This window comes from Myotis myotis, unplaced genomic scaffold (assembly GCF_014108235.1).
Source record: "Myotis myotis isolate mMyoMyo1 unplaced genomic scaffold, mMyoMyo1.p scaffold_m19_p_13, whole genome shotgun sequence".
In the NCBI taxonomy this organism is placed as follows: Eukaryota; Metazoa; Chordata; class Mammalia; order Chiroptera; family Vespertilionidae; genus Myotis; species Myotis myotis.
The window spans coordinates 50,517,086-50,531,788 of NW_023416317.1; the positions used below are offsets into that span (position 1 = coordinate 50,517,086).

A 14,703-nucleotide genomic window follows, 5' to 3' on the forward strand; every position below is an offset into this window, starting at 1 on the left:
CACCCCCAGACCCCTCACCCCACTCGTTTTTGCAGCCCGCTGACATCCCCTGACGCCCAGGCCCCTCACATCTACCTCCAGGACCTCTCTGGGATCGCCTGCACCCCAACCCTTCACCTCACTCATCTGCCCAGGACCCCTACGCGCGCGCGCCGCCCGCCCGCCCCAACTCACCGCCTCCATCTCACCCCGCACCCCTCTCCCCCCGGGGCTGGCGGGCAGAGCCGGCGGCGGCCGCGGAGGCCGGTCCCTGGGCCGGGACACACCCACCCGCCCGCCCCCCTGCTTTCCCTCGTTCCCTTCCTCCGTCCCTCCCTCCTCCCGCCCTCCCGCCCTCGCTCCGCGCTCGCTCCTTCCCCCTCGCCCGCTCCGGCTTCCCGCGGCGCCCGGCCTCCCCTCCGCCGCCCGGTGCGCGGCTCTCCCGGGCGCGGCTCCGCGGTTCATGGTGACGAGGCGGCGGCCGCTCGAGCCCAGCGGCGGCAGCGGGAACTGGGGCGCGGGCGCGGACCGCCTCTCCCCGAGCGCGGGGCCGGGCGGCGGGCGCGCCCAGGCGGCGGCGGCGGCGAGCGCCCCCCCGGCCCGCGGCCCCGCGCGCCCACCGCGCCGCACCCCCGCGCGCCCGGCAGGCGGGGGGCCGGGCCGGTGGGCGGCCGCCACGCCGCGCACCCATGGACGGCCCGGCCATCATCACCCAGGTGACCAACCCCAAGGAGGACGAGGGCCGGGCGCGGGGCGCCAGCGAGAAAGGTGAGGAGGGGCGCGGGCGCTGCAAACCGGGGCCGCGCACAGCCCGCACCGCCGGAGTTTGCCGTCGGGCGCTGGCGGTCCGGCGCTGGCACGGCCTGGGGAGGGTGCGGGGTGCGGGGTGCGCCCGCAGGGGAGGCTTGGGGCGTACGGGTGCCGGCGGAGACAGGCCGAGCGTGCCTGCGCGGGCGGAGAGCGTGTGCGGTGGTGTGTGCATCCCAGCGGGAGCTGGTGGGTGCGCGGGGTGACCCTGGCTGGCTGTGAGTTTGTGTTTGTGCTCCAGCCGACAGAGAAGTTGTGAGCGGGTGTGTGCTCCTGGCAGGTTGTGAGTGTGCGGGTGTGCCTGATGGGTTATGAGTGTGTGTGCACTAACTTGTGTGTGCACGCTCCAGCCGGGAGATTGTAAGGATAAGGATAGGTGTGCGTGCCTGTTTTCCTAATGCGCTGTGAGTTTGTGTATGTATCTTGTGTAGAGGTGTGTGTGTATCTAAGAGGTGGTGGTGTGTGTGGCGTGTGGTGTGTGAGAGAGACAGAGAAACACCTTTGCCTGCATGAGCAGGAGCCTGCAGAGATGTTGTATGTGTGTTCGCTCCTGATGGAGTTTGTGTGCTTGTGTTCCTGCACCATTCAACTGGCAGGTTGAATATGTTGTGTCCATGCACGGGGAGGGTGTAGGGGTGTGCACTCTCACACTTGAAAGCTGTGTGTGCAGATTTGCGCGCCTGCCTGTACCGTTTGTGTCCGCCAGACAGCGAGGCTGTGTGCCTGTGTGTGTTTAGTTGGTTGTGCGAGGCTGGCCCGGGGGTGGGTGCCGGGCAGTGCTAAGCCATCCTCCCTCTCTGCTCTGTGCAGTCTCAGCGACCCCAGCCTGGGGGAGCACCTGCAAGGCCTGGTCCTCCCTGGGCTCATTTAGGGCCCGGCTCCAGCAGGCACTCAGGCAGCCCTGGGGTTGCCAGGTGTGGCCTTTCCCAGGGCCAGCGCTGTGCTCAGCACCTGGTTGGATTTTGCCACATTTTGGTCCCATCACCCTCTTCCGTTTCCTCCTTCCTTTTCTTCTTTTTGCCTTGGTCCCTCTTGGAGACTTGGTGTCCCCCTCTCTCATATGTCCTGCTTACTGTTCCTCTCATGAGCTGTCCTGAGGCTTGGACAGAATATTCTGAAGGGCCAAGGGATTTAGCTAGTTTTGTGCTGATGAAGAAAGCTTGCCTCACTTTCTTACTGCTGTGCCCCAGCAAACACCTGGGTGGAGGTCAGTAGCGGCTCACCAGGGAGGACCCCCTCCTGTAAGCCTGGCCTGGCCACACTGACTTTGGGAAAGAGTCACCTTTCTTTTCCCAAGTGTTAGCACCCTTGCTGTGCCAGTGGGGTGAGGTGGGCAACCCTTCTGAGGGAGCTGGGTGGGGTGGGGGAGCACTCCACTGCCTCTCCCCAAGGGGGGACCACTGGGCAAGCCCACCAGGAAAATGCAAGAAACAACCAGAGGTACCCTCAGCCTGGGAATTTTCAACCCATGTGCACTTTTGTAGACTGTAAACATTCTGTCTGCAGACTGGTTTTCTTTTATGTCAAATGAGAATTCAAACTCCCCCAGGCATTTTTCTGTGCCTTACCAACTGGCTAAAAACTTCTACCAGGTGAGCCTCCAATGTTCAACCTGGAGCCCAAGCAGGCCGCACCCGGGTGGCCTGGTCTTCCTGCCCTAAGGATTGTCCGTTCTTGGGGGCCAGGCCTGCAGGCTCTGGGCTGGGTGTGTCCCCTGGGAGGGTTTAGTAGAATGCATCCAGGAGGTGTGATGCCTGTGCTCCGAGCCCGCTGTGGATTCAGTGTTTTGTGTGATGCCTTGCCAAAGAGAGAACCCACAGCTCTGTGAGGCGAGGTGGGGCATAAAGCAGGGAAGCATTTGTCAGGGCGTCAGCCCTCCTGCTGCCCCGCACCTGACTCTGGGATCCGGACCTCCTCAATTTTCTCTTTTCCTCTAGCTGCTGGGCTTGTTAAAGTAGAGTCAGTCCATCCAAAATCCAAACCGTGTCCAAATACTCAGGATGGTGCATGTTCAATTCTACTTGTTTACATTGCTTTTCACCACGGCCTTTTATCATCTTTAACAGCTCATTTTGTTTGTTTTTCAGTGTCAGACTGGTTGATTGTTAACTGATTAGAGGAATTCTTTACCCCTTTGCTCTGGGGTGGGGTAGCTAGCTAGTGGCTTCTTTTTGCTGAAGCATTAAAATCCTGCTCGATTTAGTTTTTTGCTTTTTTAAAAAAAGGAAATAATTTTGGTTAGTTACAGTGTGGCAATAAACTTTGGAGCCTGACTTTGGAACAGCTTCTTCAGATTCCTAAACCACTGAACAGGTTTAGCAATGCTTCTAACGTAAGCATGTTGATGTATTTAGATAGGCACGGGACGTTTTGCATCATTTTAATTCCAGGTAAACACTTAATCATTTTTGTTTTTAAATATGCGGCCTGGAATGCTGTGAGTTTTTGTGGCAAAGAAACGTTTGGTTTTAAAAGTTTGCTTTCATCATTTATTCTGTGAAATAGGAATAATAATGCCTGCCTCAGGGTTGATTGATAGGAAGGTTAAATGAGTTCAGGACTCTGCCTGCTTCACCGTGTGTCACTGTTTCATAAGCCTGGCTTCAGGTGTAGATTTGCAAAGGAAGTGCCAAGCGAGGGCTGTAGTGTTTTGCATGAATTGAGTTACTTCTTGACACTTTGCTATGTGTGGGGGCAGCACTCCGGGAAGACTCTCAGGACTGTCCCTGTCAGCCTGGCCTGTCGTGGGAGATTGATTTCCTAGTTGTGTTTGATATGATTGATAGTGTTAAGATGCAGAGACAGATTTCCCCAGGAGTTTAATTCCGTCTGCTTTGCTCTCTGGAAATTGACTCTTACCAATCAATAAGAAAAAGTCAGACAGGACAGTAAAAAGTGGTCGAGGGCTAGACACAAGAAAGTCATAGGAGAGGAGATCCAAATGTCCAGGACACGCATGAAGGGACGCTCCGCTTCACATGAAACATTTTCTTGCGTCAGCTTGGTTAAACACTTAAATGGTTGCCAACATCCAAAGTAAATAAAAGTTTGGGGAATGGATGCTCGTAAAGATTTTTTTGTGAGAGAATAAATAAAGTGAGTACAGACTTTTTAGAGAGTAATTTAGTACTGAATCATGTGGCTACAAGTAACCGAAAACCAGACTGACACTGCAGCATATACCAATAGAGGAGCTCATTTTTCTCACATAACAGGCAGTCTGGAGGTAGGCTACTGCTGGCTTTGTTTCAGCAGCTCATCGGTCAAGGCTGACATCACCCTGATTCTCCTGGCTTTCCTTTGTGCTGTCACAGGGCTGCCACCCCTCCGAATACCTCAGCCACCTTCAGGGCAGGGAAATGGGACAGTGCCAACCGCGTCTATATCCCTTTTACCTGGAAAGCAAAAACATTCCTAGGGAGCACTTCGCATTCTTTTGCTGATGTTTAATTGGCTGCTGCTGGGTCAGGTGGCCACCCCTAGCTGTAAGCAAAGTGAGCTTCCAGCATTTCTAAGCCTTTGCTGTGGGAGGAGGAGAGGAGAGGATTGAACATGAGTGGGAGCAGGTAGTGGTTCAGCCAATCAACAATGCTGGCTATCCCTTCAAAGCCCAGTTCTACTTCTGGGTTTTTCTGCCATTGAAATAGCCTCATATGCGCTCAAAGAAACACGGGCAAGGATTGTCACTAGTGGCTGCATTGCTTGCAAGAGCAAAAGTTGGAGCCTTCTGAAGTGTCAGCAGACAAACCTTTCGACTCTGGTACCTCAATACCACAGACTACTGCAAGGCAACTGAAAAGAATGAGTTAAATCGGATCAAATATACTGACAACTAAATTTCCAAGACATTTTATGGGGAGGGAAGGAATTTGAAAGACAGTTTAAATAGTATGATGCTAGCTGTAAAAACACACACCTGCAAAACTGTACATAGAAATACAAAGAATCTAGAAAGAAATACTTGAAACTGACAACAATGATTTTCTCTGGGGAGAGGGCTGAGATGGCAAGTGAAGGAACTTTGCCTTTTTGTTTAAATATTAATGACAGTGTACTCGTGTTTTTCAGATGCATTTTTTTAAACTAAAATAGAAAAGAAATTCCTCATCGCTGTTTGGAGGGAAATAAATAATGGTGAGAATTTAATAATAATGAAACAAAGAACCCTCAATCAATATGCAATGTTAGCAAGAACATATCCACTCCAGCTAAACGGTTATTTTGTAAGCTAATACATGTCCCTCGATGAGATTTCTCTAGGCAAGTTTGTTTTGGCAGAGATTTTGGCCCAAGGTGCTAGGTAGATTTCTCCCAAATGTTTGCAGCACTTAAGCTTAACCTTTGGGCAGCTAACAAAATTACAGCAAGCAGGAAACTCTTGGAAGCAATAGTTCTTTCAGATGCCAGAAGACATTTGAAGTCGATTCAGTTTGATTAACTTTTTAAACTTAAACCTTTTATTTAGAGACTAGAGGCCCAATGCATGAAATTCATGCAAGGGGCTTGGCCCTCGCAGCCCTGGCTGCATCTGGAAGGTCGTCCAGACAGTTGGCCGGAAGGATGTCCGGACGGTCATTCTGCTGTTTGGTCTAATTAGCATATTAGCTCTTTATTATATAGGATAGCTGTAGATTGACATGCAGTTTAAGAAATCACACAGAGAGAGCCCTTATCCCCTCTACCCGCATCTCTCCAATGTTAACATCTTGCAGAACTATAGCACAAAATCAGGATGTCGACATTGGTATAGTCAATGCAGAAAAAATTCCATCACCAGGAAGGCCCCTCAAGATGCCTTTGTATAGCCACCCCTACTTCTCCCCCACCCCTACCACCTCCTTAGCCCATAGTGTGTTCGTTCTTCATTTCTAAAACTTGGTCATTTCTATGCGATCTTTTGTAATTGACTTTTTTCAGTCAGCATAGTCCTCATTCTCTGGATTTTCACCCAGGTTGTTGTTTGCATACATAGGTTGCTCTTTTTATTGCTGAGTAGTATTCCATGATGTGGATATACCACCACTTGTTCAAGCATTCACCCTTTGGAGGACACCTGGGTTGTTTCTGGGTTTTGGCTACTAGGAATAAAGCTCCTATCAACATTAGTGTACAGGTTTTGTGTAAACACAAGCCTTCATTTCTCTGGGATAAATACCCAGACATGCAATAGCTGGGTCTCATGGAAGTTGTATATTTACTGTTTTAAGACATTGCCAAACTGTTTTCCAGAGTACACGTACCATCTTTCATTCTCACCAGCAACGTGCAAGTCCTTCGGCTTCTCTGCATCCTCACTAGCATTCAGTGTTGTCACTGTTTTTTTATATTAGCCATTCTGCCATGTGTGTAGTGGTGTCTCATTATGGTTTTAATTTGCATTTCCCTGAAGGCTAATGATATTAAGCATCTTTATATGTGCTATATATTTTTTGGTGAGATAGTTCTTTGTATCTTTAGCTTGTGGTTTGGATATTTTTTTTTTTTTTTTTTTTTTGCTGTTAAGTTTTTGAGAATTCTTTACATATTCTAGATGTTAGTTCTCTGTCAGGTAAATGGTTTGCAACTATTTTCTCCTTGTCTTAGATCAGTTTTTCCTTTTATTGTTGTTGTTAATCCTCGCCAGAGGACATGGATATTTTTCCATTAATTTTTTTAGAGGGAGTGGAAGGGAGAGGGAGAGACAGAGAGAGAAACATCAATGTGAGAGAGACACATCTATTGGTTGCCTCCCACATGTGCACTGACCAGGACTGGGGATTGAGCCTGCAACTGAGCTACATGCCCATGAGCAGAATCGAACCCAGGACCCTTCAGTCCACAGGCTGCTGCTCTATCCACTGAGCAAAACATTTCACCAAATAAGAACACAACACTTCTATTTCTTCATTTCTGATTTGTATGCCTTTTATTTCTTTTTCTTGCTTTGTTGCATTGACTAGAACTTCTAGAAGTATTTTAAGTAGGAATGGTGAGAATGGACATGTTTGTCTTGTTCCCAATCAGTTTTTTACCATTAAATATAATGTCAGGTGTGGGGTTTTTTGTAGATGTCTTTATCAGGTTGAAGAAGTTCTTCTAAATTCTGAGAGTTATTATTAAGAATGGACGTTGAATTTCATCATGTGCTTTCCCTGCATCCGTTGATATGATCATATGTGTTTTTATTTTTAGTCTGTTAATATGGTAGATTACATTGATGAATTTTTTAATATTGAACCAGGCTTTCATCCCTAAAGTAAACTTCATGGTATGGTATATAAATCTCTTTATATATTGATGAATACTACTTGTTAATATTTTGTTAAGTATTTTTATACCTGTATTCATGAGTGATATTATTCTATAGGTTTTTTGTTGTTTTGTTTTAATTGTCTTTATTTGGTTTAATATCAGCTCCATAAAATAAATTGGGAAGTGTTCTCTCTTCTCTTTTCTGGATGAGATTATGTAGAACTAGAGGCCCAGTGCATGAAATTCATGTGGGGGGGAGGGGGAGGTCCCTTGGGGTGGCCTGCAGAGATTGGGCCCGAGCTCACACGCCCAGTCTCGCAGCCCCAGCTTGCACCCCCAGCCTCACAACCCTGCAGCCCCGCCTGGCACCCCACCTTGGCCTGGTGCCACCCGCTCACCTGCTCCACCATCCCACTGCGGTCCCACTCTCATTGGGTCCATTGGGGCCGGCAGCACCTCCACTGCTGCCCGCTGCCAGCACCATGTCGCTGACACGCGCCATGTTTCGTGCTGTCCCCTGGTGGTCAGCACACATCATAACAAGCGGTCAAACTCCCGGTCAGTCAAACTCCCCCTTGGTCAGTCGAACTCCTGCAGGGGAACAATTTGCATATTAACCTTTTATTATATAGGATAGGATTGGTGTTAATTCTTTAGTGAAATCATCTGAGCCTGGAAATACCTATTTGGGGGAGTTTTTAACTACAAATTCAATTTTCTTAATAGAGAGCTATTCAAAATATCTCTTTATACTGGGTAAGTTGTTACAGTTTTTGTTTCTTGAGATTTTTATCAATTTCATCTAAGTTGTCAAAGATGTGTGTATACTAGTAATTGTTCATAGTACTATTCCCTTGTTACCTGTTTGATGCCTACAAGGTCTGAAGTGATAATCCCCTCTTTTATTCCTGATATTGTTAGTTTGTGTCTTTCATCTTATTTTTTTGTCAGTCTTGTTAGAAGTTTCTCAATTTTCTTATTCTTTACAAAGAACCAGCTCTATGTTTCATTGATTTCTGTCTGTTGCTTTTATGTTTTCAACTTCATTTATCTGTGTTCTTTTATTAGTTCCTTCCTCCTGCTTGATTTGGGTTTATTTAGCTCTTCTTCTAGGTTCTTGGAGAGACCTTAGATTATTGATTTGAGACTTTTCCTCTTCCCCAATGTGTGCATTTCGTGCTACAAATTTTTCTCTTAGCACTACTTTTGCAATGTCCTAGACATTTAGGTGTGTTGGATTTTCATTTTTATTCAGATCGTTGTATTTTTAAATAGACTTTATTTTTCAGGGCAGTTTTAGGGTCACAGCAAAATTGAACAGAAAGTAGAGTTCCCATATAATGTTGACTACCCCCCTAGTAATACCATTCGTATCCTGCACCAGAGTGTACATTTATTGTAGTCAGTGAACCTACGTGGGCACATCATTATCGCCCCAAATCCACATTTTACATAAGGGTTCACTCTTGGTGTTGTGCATTCTGTGGGTTTTGACAAATGTGTAAGGACATGTGTCCATTCTTATAGTATCATACAGCATAGTTTCACTGCCTGAAAATCCTGTGTTCTGCTCATTCGTTCCTCCCTCCCTCCCCCAACCCCTGGCAACCCTGATCTTTTTCACTGTCTCCATAGTTTTGCCTTTTCCAGAATGTCACATGGTTGGAATGATAAAGTATGTAGCCTTTTCAGATTGGCTTTGTTTTACTTACTAATATGCATTGACTTTTCCCCTGTCTTTTCATGGCTTAATAGCTCATTGCCTTTTAGTGTTGAATAATGTTCTCTGGTTGGGATGCACCAGTCACTTTGTGAAGGACATCCTGATGGCTTCCAAGTTTTAGCAATTATGAATAAAGCTGCTATAAATAGTTGTATGCAGGTTTTTCTGTGAATGTAAATTTTTAACTCATATGGGTAAAAACCAAGGAACGCCGTTGCCATATTGTATGGTAAGAATATTTTTAGTTTTGTACGAAACCACCAAATTGTCTTCCAAAGTGACATTGCTATCTTTAGTTTTCTGAAGTTTAGTTATGATATATTTTGGCATGGATTCCATTGTGTTTATCCTGTTTGTGGCTCCCGCAGCTTCTTGAATTTGCAGGGTTATGTCTCTTGCCAGATTTAGGAAGTTTTTAGCCATTATTTCCTGAAGTACTTTTCAAGTGCTGTCCTTTCTCTTCTTCTGCTGGGACGATGAGGACACAATTATTAGGTCCTGTGTTATAGGCCCACAAGTTTATCAGTACTAATTTTTTAAAAAATCTCTTTTCTCTCTGTTGATTCAAATTAGGTAATTTCTATTATTCTGTCTTCAAGTTCATTCATTTGTTCCTCATCCCCATCCATTCTTCTATTAAGCTCATCCACATAGCTTTTAATTTCAATTTTTGTATTTTTTAGTTCTAAATATTTTATTTAGTTTTTCTTTATACTTTGCATTTCTTTGCTGGGGCCTTCTGTTTTCTTCATTTGTTTTCATTGTGTTTCTAATTGCTTTAAAATTTTTGTCAGATGAGTGCAACAGCTCCATCCTCTTGGTGTTGGCATCTATCCGTTGTCTTTTATTTTGTTTGAGATTTTCAGATTCTTGGAATAGCAATTGGATTAGATTTGAAACCTGAACAACGGAAACTCTGCATCTTATTTAAACCTACTGTTTTCGTTGCTTTTCTCTGACACTGATCCAGTGGAGAAGGGGCAGCACTGCCTTGTTACTGCCAGATAGAGGCAGACGTCTAGGATTCCACTTGGACTCTTTAGAGACGCTGCAGGGCAAGGGAGCGAGTGAAGCTCCCACATGGCCTCTTCTAAACTGGGGCGCGGCCGGCATGGCTCTGTGGTTGAGCGTCGACCTATGAACCAGGAGGTCATGATTTGATTCCCAGTTGGGGCACATGCCTGGGTTGCAGGCTCGATCCCCAGTGTGGGGCATGCAGAGGCAGCCGATCAATGATTCTCTCTCATCATTGATGTTTCTATCTCTCTCCCTCTCCCTTCCTCTCTGAAATCAATAAAAATATATTTAAAAATAAAGTAAATTGCAGTGGTAGTGATATCATTACTACTAGGCAGTGGTAAAAGCTCTGACTCTTCCGATGTCTTCTCTGACACTGCCCCAGCAGGGGTGGTGGGTGCCTCCTTGTGCCCTGATAAGGATGGAATTCTAGGTAGCCATTGGGTTTTGCTCACATGGGTGGGTGTGTGTGTGTGTGTGTGTGTGTGTGTGGTGTTAGGTCAGTTACTATCTGAAAGTTGTCTGTCTTCTCTTTCTGCTAGTTTTTTGGTTACAAAGAGTAGGCTTTTGAGGGGGCTCTTTGTCTGCAACTATTGGTTTTCCTCTATATCCAGCCTCTTCAGCTCTAAACGTGGGCTACACAAGGCAGAACGAAAACCCAGGATTACCAACCACCGTGTTGTTTCAGATCTCAAAGTCCCCAGCTAGTCTGCCTTCTCTCCAGCTTCCAGAATCTCCTCCATGTATGTGCTGGATAAACAATGTTTTAGTTGTACTCAGTGGGGAGAATAGGAAGATGTATGTCTACCCCATCTTCCTAGAAGCAGAAGGCCCCTGGTTAACTTTTAGACCTATCCAAAGTGGGTATTTTAAGGAAGCCTGGAGTTGGAAAGTTATCGTTTTAAAGGTTTATTTCAACATTGTGCTAATGATCTATGTGAAAGTCAAATTGAGTTAGTGCTTTGAGACTCCTGATGGTCCCCTAAAAAGAGAAAAATGGTGATGCATTCGGTGTGAAATCATGTAGCGCCATAGGGCTTCAGTGGCATCAGTTGTTTAACCAATCTTAAAAGAATACATTCATGAGTTTTGCTCTTAACACCAAAATTTTGGATCAGAGTTCATGAGTATCCGGGTTTAAATGCATTTTTTTTTTTTTATCTCATTCTGTTTGGTTGGCAAGCATGTTCAAACCCGTATCTTATCTTTCATTTTATTACTCATAAAGAAAGAATTCACTTAAGTAGAGATGTCCTCATGGAGCAGACACAAAGGAGCTTATCTTTGGACTCAGCACTCCTGACCACCAGACAGGGTTCCCTGGCCAGTGACTGGAAAAGACTGGTCCCAGGCTACGCTGCCCTGGGAGCGGGCCAAGGGCCTCAGAAACTTACCGCCGCTGTACTTGACTGGAGTGTCCCTGGTTGTAGAGAAACCCCATCTGAAATGGCAGGACTGGGGTTTTCAGGAGGGACCACACCGCTTCCAGTTTAATTCTGAGGTATTTGTTTGTTTATCTTTCTCCTAGTTTTATTGAGATATAATTTATATCCTACACCAGTGGTCGGCAAACTGTGGCTCGCGAGCCACATGCGGCTCTTTGGCCCCTTGAGTGTGGCTCTTCCACAAAATACTGACTTCTGCACACGGGCCACGAAGTTTCAATCGCACTGTATGTGTGCACCCGCACGTGGTATTTTGTGAAGAGCCACACTCAAGGGGCAAAGAGCCGCATGTGGCTCGCGAGCCGCAGTTCGCCGACCATGGTCCTGCACTGTTTAAAAATTACAGCAAAATGACTTGAAATGTGTCTCTACTGTGAAATGATAACCACAGGAAGTTTGGTGAACACCCATCACTTCAGAGAGTTACAAAAAGTGTGTTTTCCTAAGAACTTCCAGGATTTACTCCCTTAGCAACTTTTCAATATACTATCCAGTATTGTTAACTATAGTCATCATGTTGTACGTCACATCCTCAATACTTGTTTATCTTATAACTGGAAGTTTGTGCCTTCTGAACACCTCCACTCAATTCCCCCCTCCCACCTCCTGCCTCTGGCAACCACAAATCTGATCTCCTTTTCTATGAATTTGTGGTTTTTTAGATTTCCCATATAAGTGAGATAGTACAGAATTTGTCTTTCTCTGTCTGACTTATTGTATTTAGCATAATGCCCTCAAGAGCCATTCATGTTGTCACAAATGGCTGGCTTTCCTTCTTTTTATGGCTGAATAATATTCCATTATATATATGTATATATATATGTATCTCACATCTTCTTTATTCATTCAGCCATTGATGGACAGTTGGGTTGTTTTCATGTCTTGGCTATCCTATATAATAAAAGGCTAATATGCAAATTGAACAGCAGAACGGCCAGTTGCTATGATGGGCACTAACAGGGCACAAATGCTCAAAGCAGGAGCTGCCCCTGATGGTCAGTGTGCTCCCACAGGGGCAGTGTTGCTCAGCCAGAAGCCGGTCTCATGGTTGGCTAGCACAGCGGTGGTGGCAGGAGCCTCTCCTGCCTCCGCGGCAGTGCTAAGGATGTCCGGCTGATGGCTTAGGCCTGCTCCCCATCAAGGAGGGGAGCGGGCCTAAGCCAGCAGTCGGACATCCCCCAAGGGGTCCCGGACTGTGAGAGGGCACAAAGGGGACCCCCACCTCCCCTAAGTGCATGGATTTTGTGCACCGGGCCTCTAGTTGTAAATAATATTGTAATTAACCTGGGGGTGCAGATGTCTCTTCATGATAATTATTTCATTTCCTTTGGAATGTATACCCAGAAGTGAGGTAGATGGCTTTTTTCTCTTTTAATGATGTTGGGGGCGGGGAGCGGGGATACATGGCAGTGCCAGTGGGTGCACTGGGTCCTTTCAGCCCGGAACTGGCAGAGGTCAAGAAACATTCTGGCGACAAATGATTCTAGATTTAAATTTGTTTCTCACTCCCTTTGGCGGTAATGTATGGTGCCAAGGTTGGCGGCATATAGCTACAAAAAAAAAAGGAATGTAAGGATTCTCTTGGGTAATGTTGAAGGTATGATATATACCCTGGAACTTATTTTCCAGATCTTAAATCTTGGTTCATCAGACATTTAAAGTTCAGTGTTTTTAATGACCTTTCTTTTTTAAATGTACTTTCTTTGCCCTGGCTGGTGTGGCTCAGTTGGTTGAGCATTGTCCCATGTACCGAGAGGTCACTTGTTTGATTCCTCTTCAGGGCACATGCGGGTAGGGGGCATGCAGAAGGCAGCTGATTGATGTTTCTCTCTCTCTCTCTGTCTCTCTCAAACCAATAAAAACATATTCTAATTTTTTTTTAAATCTACTTTCTTTAAGTGGTTTTCTTTCCTTTAATCTTTTAACATACATTTTTGGATTTTGTTTAAATGAGAATGCATATTCAGTGCTTTATTTAAAATAAAATTAAGCAGACATTTGCCTTTATGGCCTTGAAATAACATCACATAATGGAGCAAAGACTTAGGAACTGCTTGTAGCCCTGGGTTGGGATGCGGACAGTTTAATATTTGGGATCGAGGCTGGAAACACTGGTGTCATAGTTCTGGGAAACCAGAAGCTAATAAATAGTGGCCTGTATGGATGCTGAGGGTTATGTAATCACCTAAGTAATAGCTCATTTTGATTCTGAGTAGCTGCTTCGAGATAAAAACTGAAAGGTCTCTTTGTAATTATAATTTGTGTTAAGGCTATTTGCCAAAATGTTTTTAAATCCTGGTACTTGAAGCACTTTCAAAATTGAAGAGAGCTGGCTCAACATTTGATGACTAATACTATTCTTACCTTTCAAAATCTGTATTTAACCTCAGCTTCCAATGTTTCGGGGTATCTTGAAGAACAGACTGCCCCACCTTGTCAACATAGCTTGAATAAGTGTAGCCTTTCAGTACCAGAGAGAAGTCAGAATTCCAATCATAATTCATGTGGTACTTTAAATTGTATGTGACGTCTCCCTCTGCATTCTGATCAAGATTTAGCTTTCGTGCTTAGCATCTCATAAATTTGTTCTACATAAGTACTTGACTCACTTCTGTGCAAGTCAGACACCGGTGACTTTAGTTCCATAGACTTCAGCCAGAGCCTATTTTCTTCCCCCATTTGGAGGAAATGGCTCGAGGTGTTCATTTTTGTTTTGGTTAGAACAGATCCATTTCATAGCAGTCATCAAACAAGGGTATAATGTGGGTAGCTATTCACTCTGTCGATTATATAAGCTCTTACTGGGGAGCATTAATTTTTCCGCCCTACAGTGTACCCTGATTCACCACCATAGGCCTGACTTCTCTCCTTGAACTTTAAGTATTTTTATTATTCTGGTAAAGTTAAATGCAATAAAAATTATTATTTTTGGTGTTACCTGCGGTTGCAAAGTTCTGTGTGACAAACCCATTCAGCACAATCAAAATAGAGAAGAGGTCCTGTGCCCCTTTGCTGTTCCCGGCCCTCCACACTCAGCCCCCAACAATGACTGATCTGTTCTTTTCTCTATCACTTTCTGCCTTTTACAGGATGTCATATGAATGGCTTGTTACCGGAGAATCAAACTCCCCTGTCGCTTGTGGGAGTGAGGTTCTTGCGATATCTTCAGAAAATGGGTTTCCTAAGATTTGCACGGGAGGATGGGATGTGGATAGAGATTTTACTGGCGTGGAGTTACATTTTTCGGGTTTCCACGTCCCCTGCCCCTTAAGCCAGTCCTGGACAAGGGGCAGCTGGGGTCCCAGCAGAGCCAGAAGCAAGGCCAGGGGCCAGCGCTTCCGTTCCATGTTGCAGCCGGGCGTCGTTCAGCATCTAAGCGACTGAAGTTCATTCGTCCGTGTGTGGGGTCCACCGTGGCCGTGCACCACGTGGGCACAGGGGAGCGTGCCCCTGCCACGGGATCACAGGAGCCCTGGAACCAGGAGAGAGCGCGGCTCCTTT

At 45.9% G+C, this 14,703-nt stretch overlaps 1 protein-coding gene across 6 annotated transcripts in view; it reads left to right on the forward strand.

The window, feature by feature from the left end:
- Positions 1-332: 332 nt before the first annotated feature.
- Positions 333-14,703, forward strand: part of CTDSPL (CTD small phosphatase like) — a 105,839-nt gene continuing 91,468 nt past the window's right edge. For 4 of the 6 annotated variants that reach the window (XR_004971631.1, XM_036333156.1, XM_036333160.1 and 1 more), the window contains exon 1: positions 333-747. Coding sequence is in view for 5 of the 6 variants with exons in the window: in XM_036333156.1 (XP_036189049.1) it covers positions 669-747 (79 nt within the window). In the remaining variant the exon portion in view is untranslated. The remainder of the gene's footprint in view (positions 748-14,703) is intronic. The other 2 variants (XM_036333159.1, XM_036333158.1) reach the window with 2 other exon arrangements.